Source organism: Trichomycterus rosablanca, chromosome 24, assembly GCF_030014385.1.
Source record: "Trichomycterus rosablanca isolate fTriRos1 chromosome 24, fTriRos1.hap1, whole genome shotgun sequence".
Lineage (NCBI taxonomy): Eukaryota > Metazoa > Chordata > Actinopteri > Siluriformes > Trichomycteridae > Trichomycterus > Trichomycterus rosablanca.
Window position 1 is genome coordinate 7628283 of NC_086011.1, and position 25007 is coordinate 7653289.

At 39.8% G+C, this 25007-nt stretch overlaps 1 protein-coding gene across 2 annotated transcripts in view; it reads right to left on the bottom strand.

Moving 5' to 3' along the window:
* col2a1b (collagen, type II, alpha 1b) overlaps window positions 1-23789 on the bottom strand; it is a 48942-nt gene extending 25153 nt beyond the window's left edge. Inside the window, exons 1-21 of one of the 2 annotated variants that reach the window (XM_062986556.1) lie at window positions 23555-23789; window positions 20663-20866; window positions 18407-18423; window positions 17648-17680; window positions 17096-17128; window positions 16957-17010; window positions 16776-16877; window positions 15828-15902; window positions 14766-14810; window positions 12124-12177; window positions 6854-6907; window positions 6425-6478; window positions 5886-5939; window positions 5371-5424; window positions 4191-4235; window positions 2742-2795; window positions 2559-2603; window positions 2392-2445; window positions 1000-1098; window positions 877-921; window positions 88-186 (exon numbers count right to left, since the gene is read on the bottom strand). In XM_062986556.1, the coding sequence (XP_062842626.1) occupies window positions 88-186; window positions 877-921; window positions 1000-1098; window positions 2392-2445; window positions 2559-2603; window positions 2742-2795; window positions 4191-4235; window positions 5371-5424; window positions 5886-5939; window positions 6425-6478; window positions 6854-6907; window positions 12124-12177; window positions 14766-14810; window positions 15828-15902; window positions 16776-16877; window positions 16957-17010; window positions 17096-17128; window positions 17648-17680; window positions 18407-18423; window positions 20663-20866; window positions 23555-23648 (1368 nt within the window). In that variant the 5' untranslated portion in view covers window positions 23649-23789. Of the gene's footprint in view, window positions 1-87; window positions 187-876; window positions 922-999; window positions 1099-2391; window positions 2446-2558; window positions 2604-2741; window positions 2796-4190; window positions 4236-5370; window positions 5425-5885; window positions 5940-6424; window positions 6479-6853; window positions 6908-12123; window positions 12178-14765; window positions 14811-15827; window positions 15903-16775; window positions 16878-16956; window positions 17011-17095; window positions 17129-17647; window positions 17681-18406; window positions 18424-20659; window positions 20867-23554 lie in introns of both variants that reach the window. The other variant, XM_062986555.1, reaches the window with a different exon arrangement.
* Between the last annotated feature and the right edge of the window lie 1218 nt (window positions 23790-25007).

Below are 25007 nucleotides of genomic sequence, written 5' to 3' on the forward strand. Positions count from 1 at the left end.
ATGTATACTGGTATACATGAGAAGACCACTGCTTTTATATCTTAAAAAAGATTACATTTAAGATTCGAGATTAGATGAGACACTTACAGACTGCCCTTTTGGTCCAAGAGGTCCTGTTGCTCCTTGAGGTCCAGGAGGCCCACGGGGGCCTGGAAAACCAGGACCTCCAGCAATACCAGACGCTCCCTGGAAAAAAAGACAAGAGATCCAGTGTTGTACTCATTGATTATATTGCTTTATTGCTGGTTTGTACATTTAACATTCAAGCTGGATTAAAATAGCTTTGTGTTTTGTGGTATATATGTCGCTAGTCAGTTAAATTTGAAACATGTTATAGACTCTGGTGTATACTATCAACTTTACTGTGCAGCGATGGTTGTTAATATGCAAATTAGCACTGTTAGACTTTGTTTCAGGCATTTTCTTGTATTATTTGTCCTACTTCAGGATATACAAATACTGACTGTAGCCCAATTGTTGCTCTGTACACATTCTCACCCCCAGATATCCCATATATCAATTGAAATAGACCCCTACGGTACCATACTGACCAAATGATGTTTGAGTGGTGGACCATTCTCAGAACTGCAGTGACAATAACATGGTAATGATATGGTATCAGGTGCAGCAGTGTTGTTGGGATTTTAAAACACTGTTTAAATGTACTGGTCTCTTTATAAGGAACATGTGGCCTCTTAGTACTGGTTGTAGGTGTAGAGTTAGAGACTAGATCTGTTTTTTTTATGCATATAAACCAGAAGGGCATTATTTTTTGTAGCATTTTCCATAACACTTTATGTCATAAATTTTGAAAAAGAGAATTGCCATGGTGCTACTAGTATAAACAAAGCGTAACACAGGGAAATAGTTACTTACCGCAGATCCTTTAGCTCCAGGATTACCGTCTGCACCAGAATTGCCCTGAAGACATGAGCAATTATTTTTACATACTTAAAGTTTTTCCACTAATACATTTTGCACATTGTATGGGCAACTCACAGGGGCTCCACCAGGGCCAGAAAATCCAGGCAAGCCAGTTTCTCCACGGGGTCCCTGAGCTCCCTCGGGTCCTCTGGCTCCAGTGGGGCCAGCTTCACCCTGGGAGAAAAGTCATTAAGTAGTGAGTTTGCAAAACAGGCTGAAACATTTATTTACTAGAGTATTTTACACTAGTTATCAGTTGAAGTTATTAGTTATTAGTTTCTTAGATCACTGTTGTATATTATCGTATACACCGGGTCGTGACCCTTGGGTGGGTCGCAAAACAAAAAAATGGCTGACAGAGAAATAAAATAATTTTAATAGGCACATTACCACAAAAACTCGTACACAAACACCCCTTGTGAAGGCTTTACGCAACAACTTGTAAACCACAGTGGGACTAGATTGCCATTATTTTATTAATTATTAATTAAGTAGATTTCATTATGTGTTTCATATTGATGCGTTGTTTGTGTTGCCTGGGTCGCTTGATATACACCATAAAACCCTGACATACAGCATAGGGCCAAAAGTATGTGGACACCCCTTCCGAAGTATTGAGTTCAGGAGTTTTACTCACTGTCTTAACCGCTTATTCAATTAGGGACGCAGGGGGGTGCTCGAGCCTATCCCAGCTTTTCAGTGGGCGCAAGGCACACAGTAACACCCTGGACGGGGCGCCAGTCCATCGCAGGGCAGACGCACACACACAGATACACACTCCCATTCGCCTATAGGGCAATTCAGTGTCTCCAATTAACCTGACTGCATGTTTTTGGCCTGTGGGAGGAAACCAGAGCTCCCGGAGGAAACTCACGCAGACACGGGGAGAACATGCAAACTCCACACAGAAAGGACCCGGACCGCCCCGCCTGGGGATCGAACCCAGGACCTTCTTGCTGTGAGGCGACAGTGCTACCTCAGGAGTCTTAGTTTAACTTATTAGTACCAGTACCTTTGGCTTTGTGGTAGCAGTATGGGGAAGGCCCTTTCCTGTTCCAGCATGACTGTGCTTGAGGTTCATAAAGTGTCCTGCACAGAGCTCTCTGGCTTCAACCCTACAGAAACCCTTATGATGAATTGGGATGTCATTTCCAAGCCAGGCCTTTAAGTCCAACAAAGCCTGACCTTAAATATATTCCACTGACTAAGTGGGCACAATCTCCAACAGACGCTCCAAAATCCTTAGGAAAGCCTTTTCATAAGAGTGATTTCTGTTATAGTTCCAAAAAGGGGGTGAGATGTGACGTCCAACAGCTCTGACAGGGGAAAAATCTGTCAATACACTATAAAGTCACCGGTGTTGGAGTCTGGTTGAAGACGTGTTGATGATAAATAAGTACAGGGGTTTACAGAAGAGGTGGTGAAACGTGGAACATTATTCAGAGTATTGGAGGAAAAGTCACATACCTTAGCGCCTGGAAGACCGGGAAAACCTGGAGTTCCAGAAGGTCCAAGAGGACCCTAAAAATAGTAGTTAAACCATGATTTAGATTTTCAGTATAATGACTTCACATAATTATCAGCATTTTTAATCTAAAGTATTATTAATATATATTATAAAATAAAATACTCACTGAAGGACCAGCAGGACCAGACACACCATCATTTCCACGAGCACCCTTAACAAGCACAACATACGATCAATCTATTCACCCTTCAATAGTAGAACCTTTACTTATATTACTTATATTAATGTTTGATTTTGTTTAGGTTATTCTGTATAAATAATGCACACAAAACAGTTCCTAAAAACTTACTATGGGTCCTGAAGGTCCTGGCCGTCCTCTTTCTCCTGGAAGACCACGTGGACCCTAAGTTGTGAAAAGACACAAATCAGGTACAATATTCCAAAGAAATGACAAAAGAATAATAAATAAAACATATGTATGTATAACTCATATGACTGTTTTAATTACACTTATGGAGATGGATCTATAACCTATAGCTAAAAATGCCACTACGCAGAAGTAATTGAAAAGCATTCTTAATATAACGGTCACTAACTAAGCAGCTGGAACCTGCTTCACCCGTTCCAACATGGCTGTACAAAGCAAGGTCCATAAATACACAGTTTGATAAGTTTGGTGTGGATAGTCAGTAGTCAAATTCCCACAGACTCACTCCAAAATCCTGTCACATTCTGTTTATATTGTAAATATAGCCAGTAAAGGATAAACCCAACTCCCAAAAAGCTGGAACAGTTGGGATCTTGTGGAAAGAGTACAAAAGTATTATTTTGTAGTACACCAACATCTATGGTTTCCATGGTTTCATGTGTCAATACAGGTGATTTTATGCACTATATGGACAAAATTGAACCTTATTTCCTATGTTATGTATTTATTATTTATTTATTAGGATTTTAACATTAAACACTTTGATTACAATCGTGACACGACAGGTAGTTACTAGTGACACAAAATTCATCAGTTCAAACACACTCATGGACATGGACTCATCTCCAATTCACCTCACTTGCACGTGGACTGTGGGACGAAAATCGGATCTTTGGGAGGAAACCCACGCAGACACTCCACCTGTGTCACCCTATTTCCTTTGTAGCTTTAATATCATCCACCCTTCTGGGAAACCTTTGTACAAGACTGTAGAGTGTGTCTTTATGTCTTTACAGCCCTTGCTTTGTGTTCAGGGGTGTAATCATGCTGGAAGAAAAATGGGAATTCCTTTGTGGATGAGAGCTGCATCGTCCTGAGCAGTGGGTGGTAGCGGTAGCGGTAACCTAGTGGGTAGAGCTTTGGGTTATCAGTCGGGGGATTGTCGGTTCAAATCCAGGCTCTGCTAGGAAGCCAGGAGCGCCATACAGTGGCTGACCCTGCGCTCTGACCCCAGCTTCCAAACAAGCTGTGATATACGGGAAAAAATTTTATGTATTTATGACAAATAAGGGCGTTCTTCTGTACATTGTAAGAAACGTGTAGTTACTTATGTGTAGTTTTAGCCAGCACTTATCTAGGAGCCAGGACTAGCAACATATCCATTAAGTTAAACCATCACTAATCCCACAGTCAATACAGGGATGAAAGCTCCTGCAAACGCCACAATGGTACAGCTGACTTAGATTTGTTGAGATACGCACAGCCATATTTATTTCAGACAATAAATGGCTTTTCATCACCATCTAAAGTGTAAATAATGTGTGCTCAGTTGAAACCTATACCAATAAATGTAATAAAAAAAATTCTTGCCATTGGTCCAGGAGCGCCAGTTTCACCAGTAGAACCAGCCTCACCCTGTAAAACAAAAAAGTGTGGACAGGAGAGAGCAGCAGATTAGAGTATAAGACTGTGGGATATATTAACTCTTCATTTGAATATATAAAATAATAGTTTCATTTAGTATTATTACGATAACAACTTTCTAGCTCCTCTGACTGGTTGTGCCACTTGTATTATTCATAAGTAATTTCATCAAAGGGATGAAGTGTCAATAGTAGATATGTAACGATGCACCACAAGACAGTTAAAAATCTGGAGCCTATCCCAGCTTTTCAATGGGTGCAGGGCACACAGTAACCCCCTGGACGGGGTGCCAGTCCATCGCAGGGCAGACACACCAACACCCATTCACCTATAGGGCAATTCAGTGTCTTAACCTGACTGCATGTTTTTGGACTGTGGAAGGAGACCGGAGCTCCCGGAGGAAACCCACGCAGACACGGGGAGAACATGCAAACTCCGCACAGATAGGACCCAGACCGCCCCGCCCGGGGATCGAACCCAGGACCTTCTTGCTGTGAGGCAACAGTGCTACCCACGAGCCACCGTGCCACCCCATGTGCCACGATTCGAATCGGTTATTCATTTAAGATGAATCCATATTCACCTGAAACAGCGGAGGGCGCTGGCGCTATTCACCTCGCCTGTTTGACGTCACTACAGGGTTGCCAGGTTCGGAATTTTCCAGCCAAATGTATTTATGTGAGGATATTTTCTTTATTTGTATTATTCATGTATTATTCATTTATTTATATAATGTTGGATTTGTTGGAAATTTTATTTCAATTTTTTTTAGACAATAAGCATTATTTGGCATAGTTTGTACCTACCTCAGAAATAAAAGGACATTCATTATTTAGATAAATAAAAGATAAGCACAAATACAGTGTATCGTTACATCCCAAGTCTTTAGTGGTCTCCTCAATCAGCAAAATAAGACATTACTGGACTGGAGTACAGACTATGAAGTAGATATTTACTTCTTTTATGCCTTAAAAAATGGGAAAATTCCTAAAGAATGGTCCAACATTCTAGTACAAGACTTAAACATTAGAGCAAAGACTGGCCCTAATCTTTATTATATTCTGACTATTATTATATATTATGCACAGTTTTTTCATCCCCCAAAACATAAAGATGCATTTCCTACCTTAGCTCCGGCAGCTCCAACTTCACCTTTTGCCCCACTAAGACCTGAAAAGCCCTGAGAAGACACGAATATAAAGAGTAATTTATATAAAAGTATATAATGTATTACTTAATTCTGTAAAAAATCTGATCAAATCTGACATAATCTGTTAAAACTAAAGTTTAGGCCGCTTCAGCGATAAAACCCGCTAGCACACCAGAGCTGACATTTCGAACTCGTTGGTTCAAAACTCAGCTATGGGCTACATGAACAACGATTGGCTTGTTGTTCATAGGGTAGAAAAAGCCGGACAGGGACCGCATTACTGAGCAAATTATGACCTCTGCTGGCTGGTTGATGACGCCTGCACAGTCGAGAAATAATGCGTTGATCAGGATGTGACTCTCCGTGCACAAAGCTGATCCGCATTTGAATTTGCCTCATGTAGGTGAAAAGATGCAGTCGGCTACTGATGATCGGGAGAAAAAGGGGACAAAATACATAACAATAAATGAATAAAGTTTAGGAATACTCACTCTGTGTCCTTTGATTCCAGGCAGACCAGGAGTACCTGGAAATCCTCGAGTTCCCTGTAACATAATGAAAAGAAATGAAGAGATAACTCTGGTGTATTTCTATGTTTAATCATTCATTATGACCTGTAAATAATCAATTAGCTAAGACCTTGCTATGCAAAGTAATATGCATAGTCATTAATCATCTAATTTTGTTCCAGAATGAGTAGACTGAGTCGAAATCTACCGAGTTTGCCATCCACTGTACATAATATTGTGAACAGATGCAGGGAATGCAGAGAAATCTCATTAAGTATTGCTAAATGTTTACCAGAGGAAAAGCCAAATCATTCTGATGATGCAGAGGAAGAACCGGTATGATTGATTCAGGTTTCAATATGAGCCACCCAGAACAACACAAGGTTTCGAACATTCTAGATGACTAGATCTTGTGGCTATTGTTGTACCTCCGCTGGGTTTCCAAAAGCATCTCTGCCAGTTCCATCATTAAACAGCATCATTAAAAGAATAATGAAATATAGTGAAATATAATATAATACCTGTGGTCCAGCAGCGCCACGTTCCCCAGAATTACCAGGCTTGCCAGGTTCACCCTAAAAACAATTTAAAAAAGCATCATTATACAGATTTAAGAACTTTACACAGAATTATTATACCATTTGTTTTCACTGATGACCACAAAGGCCCATACTAGACATAGACCTAGAAATGGCCTGGAGCAATTACTTATATTATAATAATGTATTAGCAGTGAGCAAGAAGTATTAGAAGTTAATATTAAAACATATTTTTTTTAGAGAATAAAAAGCTGTATAAAGCTTCTTAGTGCTCTGATTAGGAAAGAAAACAGAGAGTAAGCTATACCTTACCCTTCAACACAAGAGAGTATTGGTGCACGGTGTCTGGCTGACAGTAATCAACAATGTAGAAGTACTGATTAAACAGATATTTTAATAAAGTGTACTTACATCATCTCCAGGTTTGCCAGGAGATCCAGGAGGACCACGTGGACCCATATGGCCCTATTGCGGGGGAATAAAAAGAACAAAAATTGGTAAAAGAAGTGTACACAAAAGTAACAGTGGTTATATACACCAATCAGCCATAACATTAAAACCACCTCCTTGTTTCTACACTCACTGTCCACTTAATATAAAAGCACTTTGTAGTTCTACAATTGCTTACTGTAGTTCATCTGTTTCTCTGCATACTTTGTTAGCCCCTTTTTATGCTGTTCTTCAATGGTCAGGACCACTACAGAGTAGGTATTATTTGGGTGGTGGATCATTCTCAGCACTGCACTGACACTAACATGGTGGTGGTGTGTTAGTGTGTGTTGTGCTGGTATGAGTGGATCAGACACAGCAGTGCTGCTGGAGTTTTTAAATACCGTGTCCACTCACTGTCCACTCTGTTAGACACTCCTACCTAGTTGGTCCACGTTGTAGATGTAAAGTCAGAGACGATCGCTCATCTATTGCTGCTGTTTGAGTCGGTCATCTTCTAGACCTTCATCAGTGATCACAGGACGCTGCCCACGGGGCGCTGTTGGCTGGATATTTTTGGTTGGTGGACTATTCTCAGTCCAGCAGTGACAGTGAGGTGTTTAAAAAACTCCATCAGCGCTGCTGTGTCTGATCCACTCATACCAGCACAACACACACTAACACACCACCACCATGTCAGTGTTACTGCAGTGCTGAGAATGATTCACCACCCAAATAATACCTGCTCTGTGGTGGTCCTGTGGGGGTCCTGACCATTGAAAAACAGTGTGAAAGCAGGCTAAAACAGTATGTAATGAAATAGATGGACTACAGTCAGTAATTGTAGAACTACAAAGTGCTCCTATATGGTAAGTGGAGCTGATAAAATGGACAGTGAGTGTAGAAACAAGGAGGTGGTTTTAATGTTATGGATCAGTGTATTTAAAATTTCAAATCTAAAGAATTGAGAGGAATTGTCTCTTAGTTCAAAAATAATAAGATTCAGTGCAAGCCTGAAAATAAGTAGGTCTATCACCGTCTACCTTCCATAACGTGAAGCAATTTGAGAAATCTGGAAAAAATTTCAGTCCATGTAGGGCAAAGCCGGAAACCACCGCTGAACGCGCGTGACTTTCGAGCTCTCAGACGGCACTGCATGAGAAACCATCATGGCATCGTCGTTATAAGTACAGCCACATGGGCTCAGTCAAGTGAAGTACTACAGAAACAAACCGGCATTCAGTTTTTAAAGTACCATTAATGCCATAAAGGCATATATTGGGATTTAAGAGGCATATGCTGCATTTATAGGGAAGACCTCTGTCAGGCCTCATTCTGCTCGTGCTACAAAAGTGTGCGCTTGAATGGAATGCCTGCAGTCAACATCTGTCTCCTATTGAGAATGCATGGCGCATCGTGACGTCTGTTGAGCAGCTGAAGTCTCGTATTGAGCAGGAATGGATGAAATTCCACATGTAAAAGTGCAACAATTAGTGTGTTTAGTGCCAAAATGATTCAAATGTGTCATTAATAGGAATGGTGATGTAATAACGTGGTAAATGTGCCTCTGTTTTAACTTATGAGTGTCTTCCAGGCCTCAAATTCCACAAAATACAATTAGGGAATCTTTCCTTTCTACTTTTGTCTGTTCATAAAAGCTCAAAAGAATAACAGTAAAGAACAAGTTTTATTTATTTATGTATTTATTGCACCCCCCGCCCCAATTTTCCTCCCGATTGCATTACGCTTCCTTTCCTTCCACTCTGATCGAGGAGAGCTGTGACTAACACACGCCCCCTCTGACACGTGTGCAGTAGCCAACGGCATCTTTTCACCTGCACCGGATCCACATGATATGCCATCAATCAGCCAGCAGAGGTCGTAGTTCCATCAGTTTTGGGGAATCCCCTCCGGGACAATGATTGTTCGTGTAGGCGCCCAGCCTGCCGGTAGCAGAGCTGAGATTCAAACCGACGAGTTCAAGATGTCAGCTCTGGTACTATCATGTCTTATTCGATAATTTGTAGACACCCCATTACATCTTTGTCTGCTTTGCACACCATACTCTCAGGCTTGGTCAGATCAGTTAACTGCCATCCTCATGTCTTCAGAGAGAAGTTCGATGGGGTTTAAATCTGGGCGTTGGCTCTGCCACTAAAGGACATCCAGAGACTTGTCCAGAAGTCACTCCAGTACTGTGTTGGCTGTATGTTCCGGCCTTTAACCCCAGTCTGAATTTAAGTCTGCTTTAGGAGAGCTTTTCTTTAATGAAATTTATTTTTACCTGCCACTGCAAAGCACCCCCATAGCATGAAGCTACCACCACAATACTTTACATGTTGATTAGAATGGAGCACTCCAGAGATTTGTTTCACATTCTTTAAAAAAAAAATACAGGAAAAGTATAGCAGAAAAGTACAGTACAGTACAGTAAGGGTGTAACCCCCTTCCCAAAACGCTGGAGGGCTCTAAAATACCTTATACCTATAGCTTTCTCACTCTAGTTGTGAAGCCTTGCCAAAGTATTTTGTAATACTGAGCATGTATTATTCTCTATTTTATCTCATGATGAGTCTGCTTTGTTTCTGATTTATAAAGGAAAAGTGATTCATTGACTTCTTTTGAAACTAATACATAAGTGACCATAAAACATGATTTATTTATGGCATAGCCACAAAGACTCTTTTTTAAAATGCATTTACGCCTTTTTCTCCTATTTCAGCATGCTGGGGACTCGTACGGCGTCCAAACCAGTTGACAATACTACCAATTCCTTTACAGTTGACAAGTGTAACTCTTACCTCTCATTTTTTCAAACAAAAGTTGAGAATATCCACAATTTTCTGACAGTTTCCCCTGTCATCTCTGTTTCTCCGCCTATCTCATCTCAATTTATTACCCAGCCTCTGTCTCAGTTCTCACCTGTGTCTCTTTTGGACCTATCTGAGATCTTAACAGGGATGCGAAGCTCCACTTGTGTTTTGGATCCTGCTCCATCAAAACTTGTTAAGGGTTGTTTTCCAGTTATCTCATCACTTATCACAGAGATAATCAATTCCTCTCTTAGTTCTGGCTCAGTCCCTCAATCACTCAAATTGGCTGCTGTTACTCCCATACTTAAAAAACCTGGACTTGACTAACATTATGAGTAACTTTCGGCCCATTTCCAATCTTCCATTTCTGTCGAAAATACTGGAACGTGTTGTTGCCTCACAGCTCAAAGATCACCTAAATTCCAATAATCTATTTGAATCATTTCAGTCTGGTTTCCGCCCCCAGCACAGCACTGAGTCAGCCCTCCTCAAAGTCACAAATGACCTTCTTCTTTCCTCAGACTCTGGACAAATTAATATTCTCGTCCTCCTTGATCTTACTGCAGCTTTTGACACCATTAATCACTCCATTCTTCTGTCCCGCCTTGAATCCTCTGTCAACATCACTGGTACTGCCCTTTTGTGGTTAAGGTCATATCTCATAAACAGACAACAGTTTGTTAATATCAACAATTGTAGTTCTGCCATTGCTCCACTGTCCCAAGGCGTTCCCCAAGGCTCAGTGTTAGGTCCCCTTTTGTTTATTCTTTATATGCTCCCCCTTGGTGACATCATACGTCGGCATGGTTTACATTTCCACTGCTATGCTGATGATATTCAGCTTTACATCTCCTCCAAATCCATTAATACTGAACTTCACTCCACTCTGACAAATTGCATCACTGAAATGAAATTGTGGATGAAAGCTAATTTCCTCAAATTAAACTGTGAAAAATCAGATATGATCATCGTAGGTCCTACAACCCTGGCAAAAACCACAAAAAATTTTCAAATTACCATTGATAATGACACTTTGTCTCCGTCTTCTAACATCCGAAATCTTGGTGTAATTTTTGATAGCAACCTCTCTTTTGACCGCCATGTAAATCACATCACCAAAACTGCTTTCTTTCATCTAAAAAACATAGCACGTCTACGTCCATCACTCTCCTTTTCTGCCGCCGAAACCTTGATTCATGCTTTTATTACATCCAGAATTGATTATTGCAATAGCATCCTTTATGGTACATCTAACAAAATCCTAAAAAAACTTCAGTATATCCAGAATTCAGCTGCTCGCCTCCTTACTCATACTCGCTCCCGTGATCATATTACACCTGTTCTACAAAAACTTCATTGGCTTCCCGTTGCTCAACGCATTCAATTCAAAATTCTTCTATTCACTCACAAAGCTCTCCATAATCAGGCCCCATCCTACCTCACCGACCTGCTCCATCAGCACATTCCCTCCCGTAGCCTTCGCTCTTCTGAGGCTAACCTACTGTCCATACCCTCTAGGACCAAGCACCGGACCTGGGGTGACAGGGCCTTTTCCATAGCTGCTCCATCTTTATGGAATGCTCTCCCCAAACACCTACGAGATTGTCCTGACCTGTCCAAATTCAAGTCACTTCTCAAAACTCATCTATTCAGAGTGGCATTTAACTTGTAACAACACAAAATAAATGCTTTTATTTTTGCTATTCTTTTTAATAGTTTTTATACTTAGATCACGACAGAAATGTGAAGTCCTAGATCCTAAAACTTGTAAAGTTTTCAGTTTCCTGATTGCATGTAAATCTGTCCTGTTTCTGTCTAATTTTAAGAAATTGTTCTATATTTGTTGTTCTCTCTCATAATTTAGCTAATTTTTAATGAACTGTCTTATGCTGCTCTCTTTGTTTTTATCTTAATTATTCTTGATGTTGATGTACTATTTTGATTTTGTACTATGATTTGTATGGTGTATGTACGTATTTGTTTTGATTATTTGTCTTATGTAAAGCGTCTTTGAGTATCTTGAAAAGCGCTATATAAATAAAATGTATTATTATTATTATTATTATAAGGAGGGTGTATATTCGCCTGACACACTCTCTCTGATGTGTGCGCCGTTCACCAAACCCTTCTTAATCATTCATACTTCAGTGGATTCGCGTGTGAGGTCGGCTTCGCGAATGGAGAGCCCCGCCCAGATCTCTGTGCTCCTCCACTTTCTGTACAGGCACCCTGGGCAACCGTGGTCCTCACACAGCATTAATAATCCCACCCCCTTAGTCTGGTCTTTCCCGCACAGCAGACTGGAGGCCGAGATTCAAACCCGGGATTGTCCCACTGTGCCACCTGGGTGCCCCGCAAAGTCACTTTTCTAGGAATGTAAATTAGCGTTATAGTAGTGACTGATACAGAAGCAGCGATAGATGAAACTGAGATACTTACGCTACCCCCTGGCTCTCCACTCTCTCCAGGATTGCCTTGGAAACCATGTGGGCCCTAAAATAACAACAACAGAAAAATAGTTACTAAAATAAACCAATAGTCAGGTCGGTGTATGTTCTGGGTCGGCATATACACCAAAGTAGCCACCCTTTAAGTCCTCACAAATGTGCCACACTTGTAGCTTGCTTTGCTGTCTTTGCAAAAATAACCCATGTTCCTCAAGTGCTTAGTCGACAGGTTATTCATCTCTGGACAGCCAGGTATATAGTGGACTTTATACGTTGTCCAACAGACCTTATGGTGGCCCTGGAACACAATCCTGGAAATGACTGATCGTTTTCTAATGTCATGCCATCTAGTCCCATGTCCTAGTTATCTTCTTCCATGGAAACAAAGTGGTGTTTTTTGAGGTATTTTGGACTACTACTATGGACTACCTGAGGAAATAGTATTGAGGAAGACTGGGCCCAGAACTCAATAACTTCTTTAACAATTCTGTAAATCTATGCATTATGTGAACTTTGGTGGCAATACCTATCTCAACCACCAGCTCCTGACGTTAAACCAAACGCTTCCTATTTACTGCTAGATAAGAACACTGATATCACACTTTGTAAACTCTCGCCAATCTTGTAAGATCTAAACCTTGTTTTCTTGAATCACATTAACCGATCAGCCATATACCGATCAAACCACATGTCTAACATTGTGTAGGTCTTCTTCATGCTGACAGAACATTTCCGACATGTTGAGGCAAAGACTCCACAAGACCTCTGAAGGTCTCCTGTGGAATCTGATACTAGAACATTAGCTCTAGATGCTTTAAGTCTCGTAAGTTGGGTGGGGCCTCCATGGTTTAGAATTGCTTCTCACGCACATCCTACAGATGCTTGACCGGATTAAGATATGGGGAATTTAGGGGCCAGGTCAACACCTTGTATTGTTCGTCATGTTCCTCAACCATTTATGATCCTTTTCATGATCCTGCTAATAGAGGCCACTACCATTAGGGAATACAGTCATCCTCACAAGGTGTACTTGGTTTGCAACCATGGCAGGATACAAGGTTTCTAAACAGATTATTGCCCAGAGCTCCACTGCTTCTGCCAGCTTGTGTATCTTGGTGAGTGTTTTTACCCGGCTGTCCAAATGACGTAAAAGAAAATGTGATTCATCAGGGGTCTGTTAGCACAACAAAATTCTTTCTTCGCATATCCCAGTTTGTTTGGAAGCTGGGGTCAGAGCACAGGGTCAACCATTGTACGGCGCCCCTGGACCCAACAGTGGCTGCATGGTAGAGCTGGGATTCAAACCTCAAGCTTTCAGTTGATAGTCCAAAGCCCTACCCACTAGGCTACCACTGTCCCTGTAATTCCATTCAGACAAACAGTTCCAAAATAAGATCCAAGGTTCTTTTACAGGGTGCTCATTGATGGGCCACGTTCTTGCTCCACGGTCCAGTTCTTGATGCTCATGAGCCCACTGTAGATTCTTTGACTGGTCTGCGGCTATGCAGCACCAAACGCAGCAAGGTACAAGCTACAGGCTAGCCCTGGGCGCTCTGTCGCTGGTTCACAGGTTGTCCTTCCTTGGAAGCACTACATGCTAGGAACACCCCACAAGACATGCAGCTTTAAAGATGCTCTGACCCAGTCTAGCCATCACTCATGCCCTTGTCAAAGTCATTCACATACTTCTGCTGGTCTATTTTCTCTGCTTCCAACACAATAACTTCAAGAACTGATGGTTCATGTTGCCCAATATACCACTAGCCACTGTAATGAGATAATCAGAAATTAACGTTAAACCCTTTACCTGTCAGGGATTTTAATCTTATGGCTGATTTGTGTGTCTTTTGTCATATAAATGAGGTCAGTTTTCCTGTGAATTTAGTAAGGCCCTAATAATTAGGTATAAAAGGAGAATGGGGACATTGTTCCACTGCCAGAGACGGATGAGGGTCTCACTGTGTTTCCATATGCCGTGCACGTCTTCCACTTTCTTCTGAGGACATCGCTCGGCATCCAGTGGTCTCTGGAGATGCTCCTTAGTCCCCAGTGACCAGTGCAAGCCCCACAAACTTTTCCCCTGCCATCATTGTCCCTGTGCCAAACCTCCAGGTGACTGTCGGCAATTTAACAGAGGTTCAAGAGTTCTTGTTTTTTATTGCATTTGGCCAAACCTCCCAAATTTTGAGGCTGTCGAAAGGGGGGTTTTGTGGTTCATATTTTACTGACAGCAACTTAAATACCTGCTGAACATAAATTGACTGTGCTGAGTGAAGTACAAGTTCGGGCAAGTAAAGAGGACGGTGCCCTCCACTAATAGTAATGGTTTATCTGGTCTTAGGATAAATACCGTTGGGGAAACTGTGTGTGTGTGTGTGTGTGTGTGTACATGAACAGTTGTCAAGTCAGCATTTCTTTGAAGAGGAAAGATGAGGAAAAAGCCCCGAAGCTTGCAGCTGTAGTGAAGTTAAAGTTGGTGTGCTAATAAATGCACTTCATTATGAACGCACGTATTGCAGCAAATGCATTAAATGCATAACAATCCTATTTTATTGCTCGTCATGTGGAATGGGAGTGGGTTTAATGTGTAATATGAGTTTTATTAAGGGTTAAGCTCGACATTTATGTACTTACAGGTGCTCCAGTGGGCCCAGGTGGTCCTCTCTGCCCCATAGGACCCTATAAAAACAGATAGTGAGCATGGATATGACACAAATAGCTATTTGCTACAGTGCTATATAACATTTGATTGCCAAAACAGCAATACTGGGTTAATATTTCTAAGCATGAGGTTTCTACTTTTAATTTACTAAACAAAATATTATGAGGGTCGTCCTATATTGTAGGCTGCTCCTATATCATAGGGGTCGCTACATCATCTGATTTGGCCAGTTGTCCTTCTTGACGCAACCTTCCTTATCTTATCCGGGCTTGGGACCGGCACTGAAAGTGCACTGACCAGTCCACCTCCCAATGTCTAGGCTTTTTAAGTTTTCGGCCAAACTTTAGACATAGCCAATCAGGTCTACAGTATGTAGACGCCCGATCTGCCGATACCACCACTGAGATTCAAACCCCGGATCTCTGAGGCAGCAGGCTTAAGAGGATATATTTGCAAAATACACCTGTAGCTTGTATTGTATTTTTAAGTAAGAATAAGTCTAAGTATATATATTTATTTCATTTATTTTGTTTATGCATTTTCTCCCTTTTTTCTGCCTTCTTAGCACGTCCAAATGCGCGATTGTGTCATGCTTCCTATCCACCAATGCCAATCCCCGCTCTGATTGAGGAGAACGAAGCTAACCCACGCCCCCTCCGACACGTGTGCAGCAGCCGTATACATCTTGTCACCTACACTCTGACGAGTGCAATGCGGATCAGCACTGTGTACGGAGAGACACACCCTGACAGCACTCTTTTTCCGTCTCTGTGCAGGCGCCATCAATCAGCCAGCAGAGGTCGTAATTGCATTAGTTATGAGAGAGACCCTATCCGGCTTTTAATATCCCACCCCTATCTGAACAACAGGCCAATCGTTGTTCATGTGGTTGCTTAGCCCAGCCGGCAGGCACAGCTCTGGTGTACAGCGTGTGTTTTACCGCTGCGCCACCTGAGCGGCATACGTCCGAATATGAAACATCTAGGTCTGATTTTAAAAGTGAATTGTGTTCTACAGGTAACTCATGTACGTACCATTGGTCCTTGCATCATACCCATCTGTGCACCAGTTTTGTCATCAAATCCACCGGCCATATGAGATGCAAAGTTCTAAAAACATAAACTCAGGTTAGTCATGACATTCCTTTTTAAATACTAAATTTAAATAATTGCACTGTCTACTGGTCACTTTTAAAATATACTATACAATGGGAAGGAAAACTAAACTAAAGTAATTATCTTTTTTTTTTAAAGGTTATAGTTAATACTGATTCTTTAGTTATTACAGTCTACAGTCATGGACAAAAGTATTGGGACACTTCTTTTAATTTTTGAATTAATGTGTTTCAGCCACAACATTTGCAAACAGGTGTAATAAATCAATTATATATAATAATTTATGTACTTCCAACTATGCAGCAACAGTTTAGGAAGGCCCTTTCCTGTTCCTGTGCAAAGCAAGGTCCATAAACACATGAAGAAAAGCTCGGTTTAAAAAAACTCCACTGGTCTGGACAGCTTTGGAATGAACTGGAACATCAATTGAGTCTCTGTTAACCATCATCTTTTGACTAAATGGGCACAAATTCCCACAGACATACTTCAAATTTATGTAAGAATCCTACTCAGAAGAGTGGCAGTTGTTGTAGCTGTGAAGATCATTTGATTTGGGGATGGGATGTCCAACAAGGTCATGGTGAGGTGTCTAAATACTTACACATATAGTGTATGACATATGAACATCCTAATACAAGCACAATATATTTATATATATATTTTTTTTAATCTCAAAGCCAAAAATGAATATCTTTGACCCTAAAAGTGGATTCTTTTGTTCTTCTTTCTCCAGTGATCTGTAAACTTTCATATAACTGTTACAGCCACAAATCTGCTTGTTTATATACTGATTTATACTATTCCTATATTAATTAAAGCTTGATGTAATACAAGCAACACACATTTAATTTTAACTAAGGTACTTACTCCACCCTGGCCAGACATAACATTATTTCCAGACGGTCCAGGCGGCCCAGGGTTTCCAGGTATGCCAGGCTCGCCATCACCGCCACGGGGGCCAAGGGTTCCCTGGGAAACAGAATATGTTGTTTAGAGAAAGAAGATAGTCGACAAATTATCTTCTCAAGAAAAAAAAACCTAGACTTACTTTCTCTCCTTTTTCTCCTCTCCTTCCACGTGGTCCCTGCTCTCCTGGGGGTCCCTGTACACAATAACGTTAAATGTCAGCATTTACTAACTTGGTGCAAGCAAAGATATTGCAAAAAAAAATTCCTATTCAGACTCACCATTGGACCTAGCTGTCCTCTTGGTCCAACAACCTGTTGACAGAAAAATGAATAAATAAATAACTTTGGTTCCATTAATGACAGGACAGGTAGTTACAGGTTACCCATGATTCATCAGTTCAAGTTCAGAGTCAAACACAGTCACGGACAATTTTGTATCTTAGATTCACCTGTCTTTGGACTGTGGGAGAAAACCCACACAGACACGGGGAGAACATGCAAACTCCACACAGAAAGTACTCAACCTGGGAATCGAACCCAAAATGCTACACATTGAGCCACTGTGCCACCCAGGACACCAATTATAAGGACAAAACTGTTCCATTACAGTTCCAATAATTACAGTTTTTAATTACAGTCATGTTTTTAGTTAATGAACAATAAAAGTACCCTTATAATCTGCAATATTTAGACAGTTGTAGCCTAGTGGTTAAGGGACTGGACTAGTAACCAGAAGGTTGCTGGTTCAAACACCACCACTACCAGGTTGCCACTGTTAAGCCCTTGAGTATGAAATGTAAATATAAATATAAATGTAGGCACAAAACTTACTTCTGTAACATCTCCTGGTTCACCCTTCTGCCCCTAATAGACAAAAAAAACAAGGCATGAAAAGAAAAGTACTTCCTCATTCTTAAAAGTAAATTGTGCTAGACTTATAACTACACTATATGGTCAAAAGTATTTGGACACCTGACATGAGCTTGTTGGACATCCCATTTAAAAAAAAAAGGTATTAAAACAGAGTGACCTCTATGTGATCTTTTCAGCTATAAAAATAGCCACTTTTCTGAGAAGGCTTCTCATGAGACTTTGAAATAGGTCTGTGGGAATTTGTGCTTATTTAGTAAAATAAAAAATTTGGCTGTTTGTCAAGAAAGCTTCATTTGATGCTCTTTGCCATAAGCTTTACTTCATGTCTTTATAGAGCTTGCTAAAACAGTAAAGGGTCTTCCCTAAACTGTTGCTGCAAAATTGAAAGCATATAATTTCTTTATATAATTGATTTATTACACCTGTTAGCAATTGCTGTGGCTGAAACACATGAATTCCCAAATTACAATGGATGTCCCAATACTTTTGTCCATATAGTGTATTTTTACATCCTGTTTCTCACATGGTTATATCATCAAATACTATTATTTTATAGTCTCGAATCAAATCCATGTGCCTGATTACCACAGAGGACAGTAATCATCAGGAAGACCTCATTTCATAACACCACACTTCAGACACTGCTTCTGAGCTAATCACAGCTTGCAGAATAAAATACCACCCTTACATAGACATATCTATTCAGCATGGGCTCACCTTAACACCTGGCACCTCTGGTTTCCAAACAAAACATTAGAAAAAGGAAAGAAAAAGAGATATGGTTAAGCAAAAATCACAAGCATGATGATATTGCTTTGGTTATGCATAATTCAAACAATTGTTTATAAAAAGAGTTTCTGAACACACTATAAATTCAGCCTGAGATCCAGAAAAACTGACTCTTAATATACACGTACATTCTATTATTGTTTTTACGTCAGGTGAACAAACCTGTAATTCAGCCAAAGCTGGGCAAAACGGTTTTACCAGACATACCGGAAGACTGGATATTTGACGGTGTTATAAACTGAGTTCTGCTGGCTAGTGATAAGCAATGAGGAAAAAATGTACGTCTATACAAGCCAAGTATTTACAGCTGTGTCGGTGCTGATGGAAATATTAAAGGTAAAATACACTGTGTTCCAGTATTCCATCTGTTAAAGTAAGTTAGCACAGTTAGCACAGCAGTAAAATAAGATCTATAAAGATATAAAGCTGTCTAGGCCTGTTTGATTCAGCAGCCGAATTACAGCCTCCATAGGAACTCATTTCCAAGTCACAGTTTCCTGCACTAGGAAATTCAAAGTCAATATATGTGGACAGTGGTAGCCTAGTGGGTAGAGCTTCGGGCTATCAATTGAAAGGTTGAGAGTTTGAATCCCAGCTCTGCCATGCAGCCACTGTACAGTACAATGGCTGACTTTGCTTCTAGAACAGCTGGGATATGCGAAAAACCAATTTCGTTGTACTGTGCACCTGTATGTGTATATATGACAAATAAAGGCATTCTATTCTACTGTATATTATATGAGGTTAATGGAGAATTTCAATGTCTGTCATAGCACTAATGTGGACAGAGTTACGTAAACTGTGCTCTGCTTAGGTTGTGCATTTTAAAATGTGCTTTTTTATGAATACAAGAAAAAAGCAAGGTGGTGCAATGCTTTATAGTCTCTCTCAGGTGTGGTATACCTCTATTTTATTTGGATTTACTCTGGATACACCTGTCCATTTATGATATTATCCAATCAGGTGCTCATGTTGCAGCAGCACAATGCAGAAACTCAATGGACTTCAGTTAATGGTCAATCAAAAGTTAAAAGTCATCTGAGTGACTGGCTGTCCAAGAAATATTTGAACAAATTAACAAATAGCAGATTCTTGTTTTTATTTCATTTCAAAAATTGTCCCAATTTGTCTGGACATGGGGTTTTTATTTACCAGGTTTATTTGTGGTCCTGACCTGCACCTTGGCTTGTCATGGACTGGTATCAGACTGATGAATATGCCTTTTCTTAAGATGAAAATACAAAAAAATTTAGCTTTTTCTTTATGAAACTTAATTTCCCAATGGATCTTGCAGATAGTGTGAACAGCATGAATTCAGAGACCCAACTGTAAAGTGGTATAATGGTGTGAGAAACATTAAAACCAACTGCATATTGTTTAAAGTGGCTACACGAAATAAATATTGTTGTTGACCGTGTGCCCTTAATGGTCACAATTTACTCATCAAATAACAGCCACTTCCAGCATCATATAAACAGACCACAAGGAATTGAGTTGGGTTTAATTGATATGCTTCAATGAATATGACTATTCTGATTACCAAGCAAAAAAAATGCCACCAAACACTCAGCATACTCCCTCAAGGGTGTCTTTTTTTCCCATAATTACTTCACTTTCATCATATTCAAGACAGCGCTCAGTCAGGTGCCACTGGTAGCATTGGCCATGAGGTCTCAATTTATTTTTATAGCATCACACATTCACCTATTCACTCAATCCCTCACCCACACCTAGGTACAATGTAAAGCAACCAATCGTTTTGCCTGTTATTTGGTAGGTGGAAGGAAACTAGTGAACCCTACCAGTTTATGGAAACCCATGAGGACACAGGAAACCTGCAAAATGCCTAAGATGCAATTAATGGAGGGGAAAATTAACCATTCAGGTCCTCGGAACCATTAGAATGTGACTTTATAGCACTAGACTCACTTCACCTGCTGTGCAAAATCTATAATATAAGATGAGTTTTAATATATTTAACACCCAGTTTTTGGGGGGTTACTGCATACTTTTACATTATTGAATCATTGTGATGTTATCACTTTCTGAAAATGACGCAAAGATTTAACTGTGCACGTCCAAACCAAACAGACAAAAACATATAACAGGCATTCTCAACCAATAAATAAATAAATAACAATCAATATTAATAGTTATGAGGGTTTGAAAAATGAATACAACCACCAGCGGCAGGTTGTTCGGCAGCACAGATGGGGCAACACTCTCCAAATGGTATCTCGGGTTTGGGGCAGTCCTTCAGCTTCTCACAGACTATCTCATCGCAGAGGACCGTGCCGGTATCACAAACGCAGATCCGACACGGCTCAGGTTTCCACACGTTTTTATCACTGTAGTGCTGGCCATCATGTGTACAGCTACCTGGTTCCACTGCGTAGTGAAAGTGAAGACAAATAAAGAAGACAGAAAAATGTAAGATTGAAGGATTGATATTCAACACATGCACACATAGACAATACATCTGCACATATATCAAATATACACACGGAATTGGTTTAATAATAGAAACCAGGCAGTTATGGGTGCAATAAGCAAAAACTGAATCAGGGAGGCGAGACGTTTATCTTTACTGGCATCACTAAATGGGTGGCATGATTGTATTTAGATAGCAGTAGCTGATTGTGTACAGTTCACTACATGGTAAAGCTGTGCTCCTATAACCATAAGAAGTGCACTAGTTTGACATAATGCTTAGTAATGTTGTATGTGGTTTGAGACAGAGCCAAAATAGTGAAGGTTCAATATTTAGAACTCAGATTACCAATGGGGATGGCAATCAACAAGTGGCACCCCGCCCCAATAACAGGCACAGTCCAGCTCAGCATGGGTCCAAATATAGGGCCTGCTCCAGAAAGGGACGTCATGCCATCTCTGGGGCAGCTTACTCATCCAGGGCAGTTTTGTCTTGATGGGACATAAACAAAGCCATAAAGTCCAGGAAAGTGTATGTAGATACATACATACATACATACAAAAATAAGGCTGGGAAATGCCCCACCAGGTGCCAGCTGGAAACAGAAATCTTTGGAAACCTGGCTAACACTGAGGGCCTCAATTTTATGTGGTGCGACAAGCCAGTTGATAATACCAACACTGAACGCCTGCCAACTATTTCGCACAGAATAACGAATCCATATGGTGGCCTGGAAGCATGGAACAACAAAGGCATTCAAATTTTGCATTTTGGAGAATCTCAGGGTCTTATTCTCACAAACACATCCAACTTCTGGTACAATGCAAAGAAAAACTCAGTGCCTCATTAAATGCTAGGCACAGTTTTATAATTATATACATACTTTTGTACAAAATAGCTAACAAAGTGTATTAGCACAGAATGGGTTGTATGCTTTTTATTTGAGGGAAAAAACTGATGTATAAAAAAATACAAATTGAACACAGGTGTCTGAGTTTTCTAGTCAGGAAGGGTTCTTTTTTTCCACTATTTCTGGAGACACTCTTCTTTCTCGTTCTGGTTTTAAAACTGTTTTAATGCTAATTGAAATGTGTGTAAATCATTATTGCTTGCATTGTCTAGTGCTACACTGCCATTTGAGATTGCTAGACCCAAGTGGTTTATAAGGGTTAATTCCGGCTTCGTATTTTTTGTAAAATGCCTTAAATACTTTCCAAATAGTTCTTAGAAAAGAATGATTCCCATGACCACAGGCCTTTTTTGCCGATGTAACCTGAGCTCACACCCCTCCTTTCAAAACCACCCAAATATCTTTACCATTCACCTTTAAATAAATGTGCCTAATAATGTTGCTAAAACTATTTTACTACTGCTGCTACTGCTAATTATAACCAATACAGCTATTACTACTACTTCATAATAGTAATATTATTGTTATTAGTATTAGTCGTAGTATTACAATTAAGACTACTACTACTACTGTTGAAGGTTTTCTGGTTCAAGCCCCACCACTGCTAGTTTCCCAATGTGGACTCTTGAGCCAAATCCTGAATTGCTTACTAGTAGTAGAAGTACTCTTTAATTCCTTTTGTTCTTAGTATAATTACTATTATTATTATATGATGATGACTCTTACCATGCAAGAGTGTATAGTTCATCATTTCAAATAAGCATATAATTTGTGGGTGTAATTATGTTATTTAAGCTGTAGTGCCATGTTATTCCACAAAGTATTTCACAGTTCTTAATACTCAGGTCAGTACATGTTTTATTGAAATTGTCAAATAAAGAGAGATGGTTTTTCCACAGGTGTCCAGTAAAAGAACCATCCATGTGGCATGGAATCTCCAAGTTGACCCTCTTCCACACCCTCTATAATTACGCAATTTCAACTAGAGCTAGTTGCTTGTTGTTTTTGTTTCTAAAAATTAATTTAGCTAATGTTTTCAGATTAAACAATCAAGTAAACATGACCAAGCAACCATAACACTTATGGTCGTATATAAGTTGTGAATTGGTTGATGCCAACATAACCAATAAGTATCGTTCTGGCAACCTGTCCTGTCCTGCTTTACCTTTGTGTTTACCTGACTGGAACATTCCAGAATCTTTCATTGTTTTCACTGAACACGTTAAAAATGTTACATTTTGTGTGTAAAAGTGGTTTTATTGGCTGATTTTTCTTTGTATTTTTATGAATTATTTAAGGTAGGTCAAAAACTATCAAATTCACTTAAATTTATGAACGTAAATGTGTAATTTAAAACTTGTAGGCTAATGCTATTAGATAACACACGGCTTTTATTAAGACGTTAGCCTATAAGCTAGCAATTACGTGAGTTTACTATGTATGGTAATGCATAATTAATGACACAGCCGGGTATGTCAATGTGGGTGGGTTGTAACATGCTGAAGTTCTATAATGTACATTTTTAATTAATTAATTAAAAGTCTAGGACTAAAAATGTACAGAAATGGTTCACACATAAAAAGGCAAAGTAAAATCAATGTAAATTCAGTTGAGAATGAGAGCGCTTTGCAGCACTGTTAAGTCTTCAATCAAACGGCTTGGTAATCTATCTGATATTTCCTTAAAATTTATATTTAAACACAATATATAATAATAATTTAGATTGACTACTTACGATCATCTTCGTCTTGACCATTAACATTTGCTAAAACTAGAATTAATGTTGCCACATAGATTAATACAGTCTTTGAATCCAGATAGCGGGGCATGTCTAAATCTCAGACATTCAAAGCTTTAGGTGAGCAGGATGGATCGTTGCAGTCCTCCTGATTTAGGACTGAACCGCTTCACCGATATGAAATGTATCGTTTCCCCGCAGTTCATGCACAAAATCGATAGTAACCCCACCAGACACCGTAAAAGTGCAGCTGAGCATTGGATTAGTCTTTGAATATTCGGAAATAAAGCCCAGCCCTTGTGCCATTTTACCTCTGAAATCTGAATCCCACATCCCTCCCATTCCGTCTTTACCTACTGTTTTCCTACATCCCACAGTGCAGGGAATCCCACTGGGAGTTGCTCTGTTTTAACCATTTGTGCTAAGAAAAACAATGGTTCAGATTAGTCTTATCAATAACTCACAAACGTAGAAAGAAATGACTTTTAATGTTTTGGCTGATCAACTTTTTTGGTAATTTGTAAATAAAAACCAGTTTTGAATTGAATGCCTGCTTCACATTGGGAGTAAAAAATTTAACAATATTCAAGTTACACTGTTTAGGAACATTCCATGGTATGCAAGTAACAGGAAAAGATATCATGACTGGGTATAAAAAAAGGACCCAGTTTTTCCAAGCACCACTTTGTGGAAAGAAGCTCCACGCAGAAGTCTGCAGAAGTTTGGGTACCTCCAGAAATTTAAGCTCTAAGATGACTTTTTCCAAAGTATCAGAACTTACCTAGCTTGTAAGTGCAATGGTTGTTTACAGTTAATGATAGGAAAGGCCATGTGATTCCTCAAACCTTGTCCCAACAATTAGCAGCCATGTGTTTTTTTAAGTAGCTGACCCACAATTTGAAAATATAAATAGTTGATGTCCACACAGCAGAAGACAGCTATTAGAAGATAGCAAAGTCTTTTCAGGTAGGCATTTTTTCCATTTGAAATGTGAATTTGAAATGGCAGTCAACATGAATGATAAAGGTCAAGTTGAGGTCTGGAAGACCAAAAAAACTTTCCAAGAGTACTGTGTCTGCTAGATGCAAATGAAAAGACCTTTAAGAACATTTAGCAGATTCTGAAGTGGTGGGACACATGCATGGACACGACCTTCATAAAGAGTAGTCGGGAGAAACAACATTTAGCATCATTTGTTTGTAAAGGAACATCATTGGACAGATTAAGTAAAAATTGATTTTGGCTCCTATTAATCATGAGCTGAATCAATCATATTCTGGTCTTGTATTACAGCTGGTGGTGTGGGGAACATCTTAGTGGTAGAATGGATTTGGAGCAAATTCTAGAAACAAGCATCATAGAGTAAGTAAAAAAAAAAAAAGCTGAAGGTGTGAAGGATAACAAGACACCTCAAAATCCACCCTAGTAAGAGAAGGCTGAAGGTTTTGCC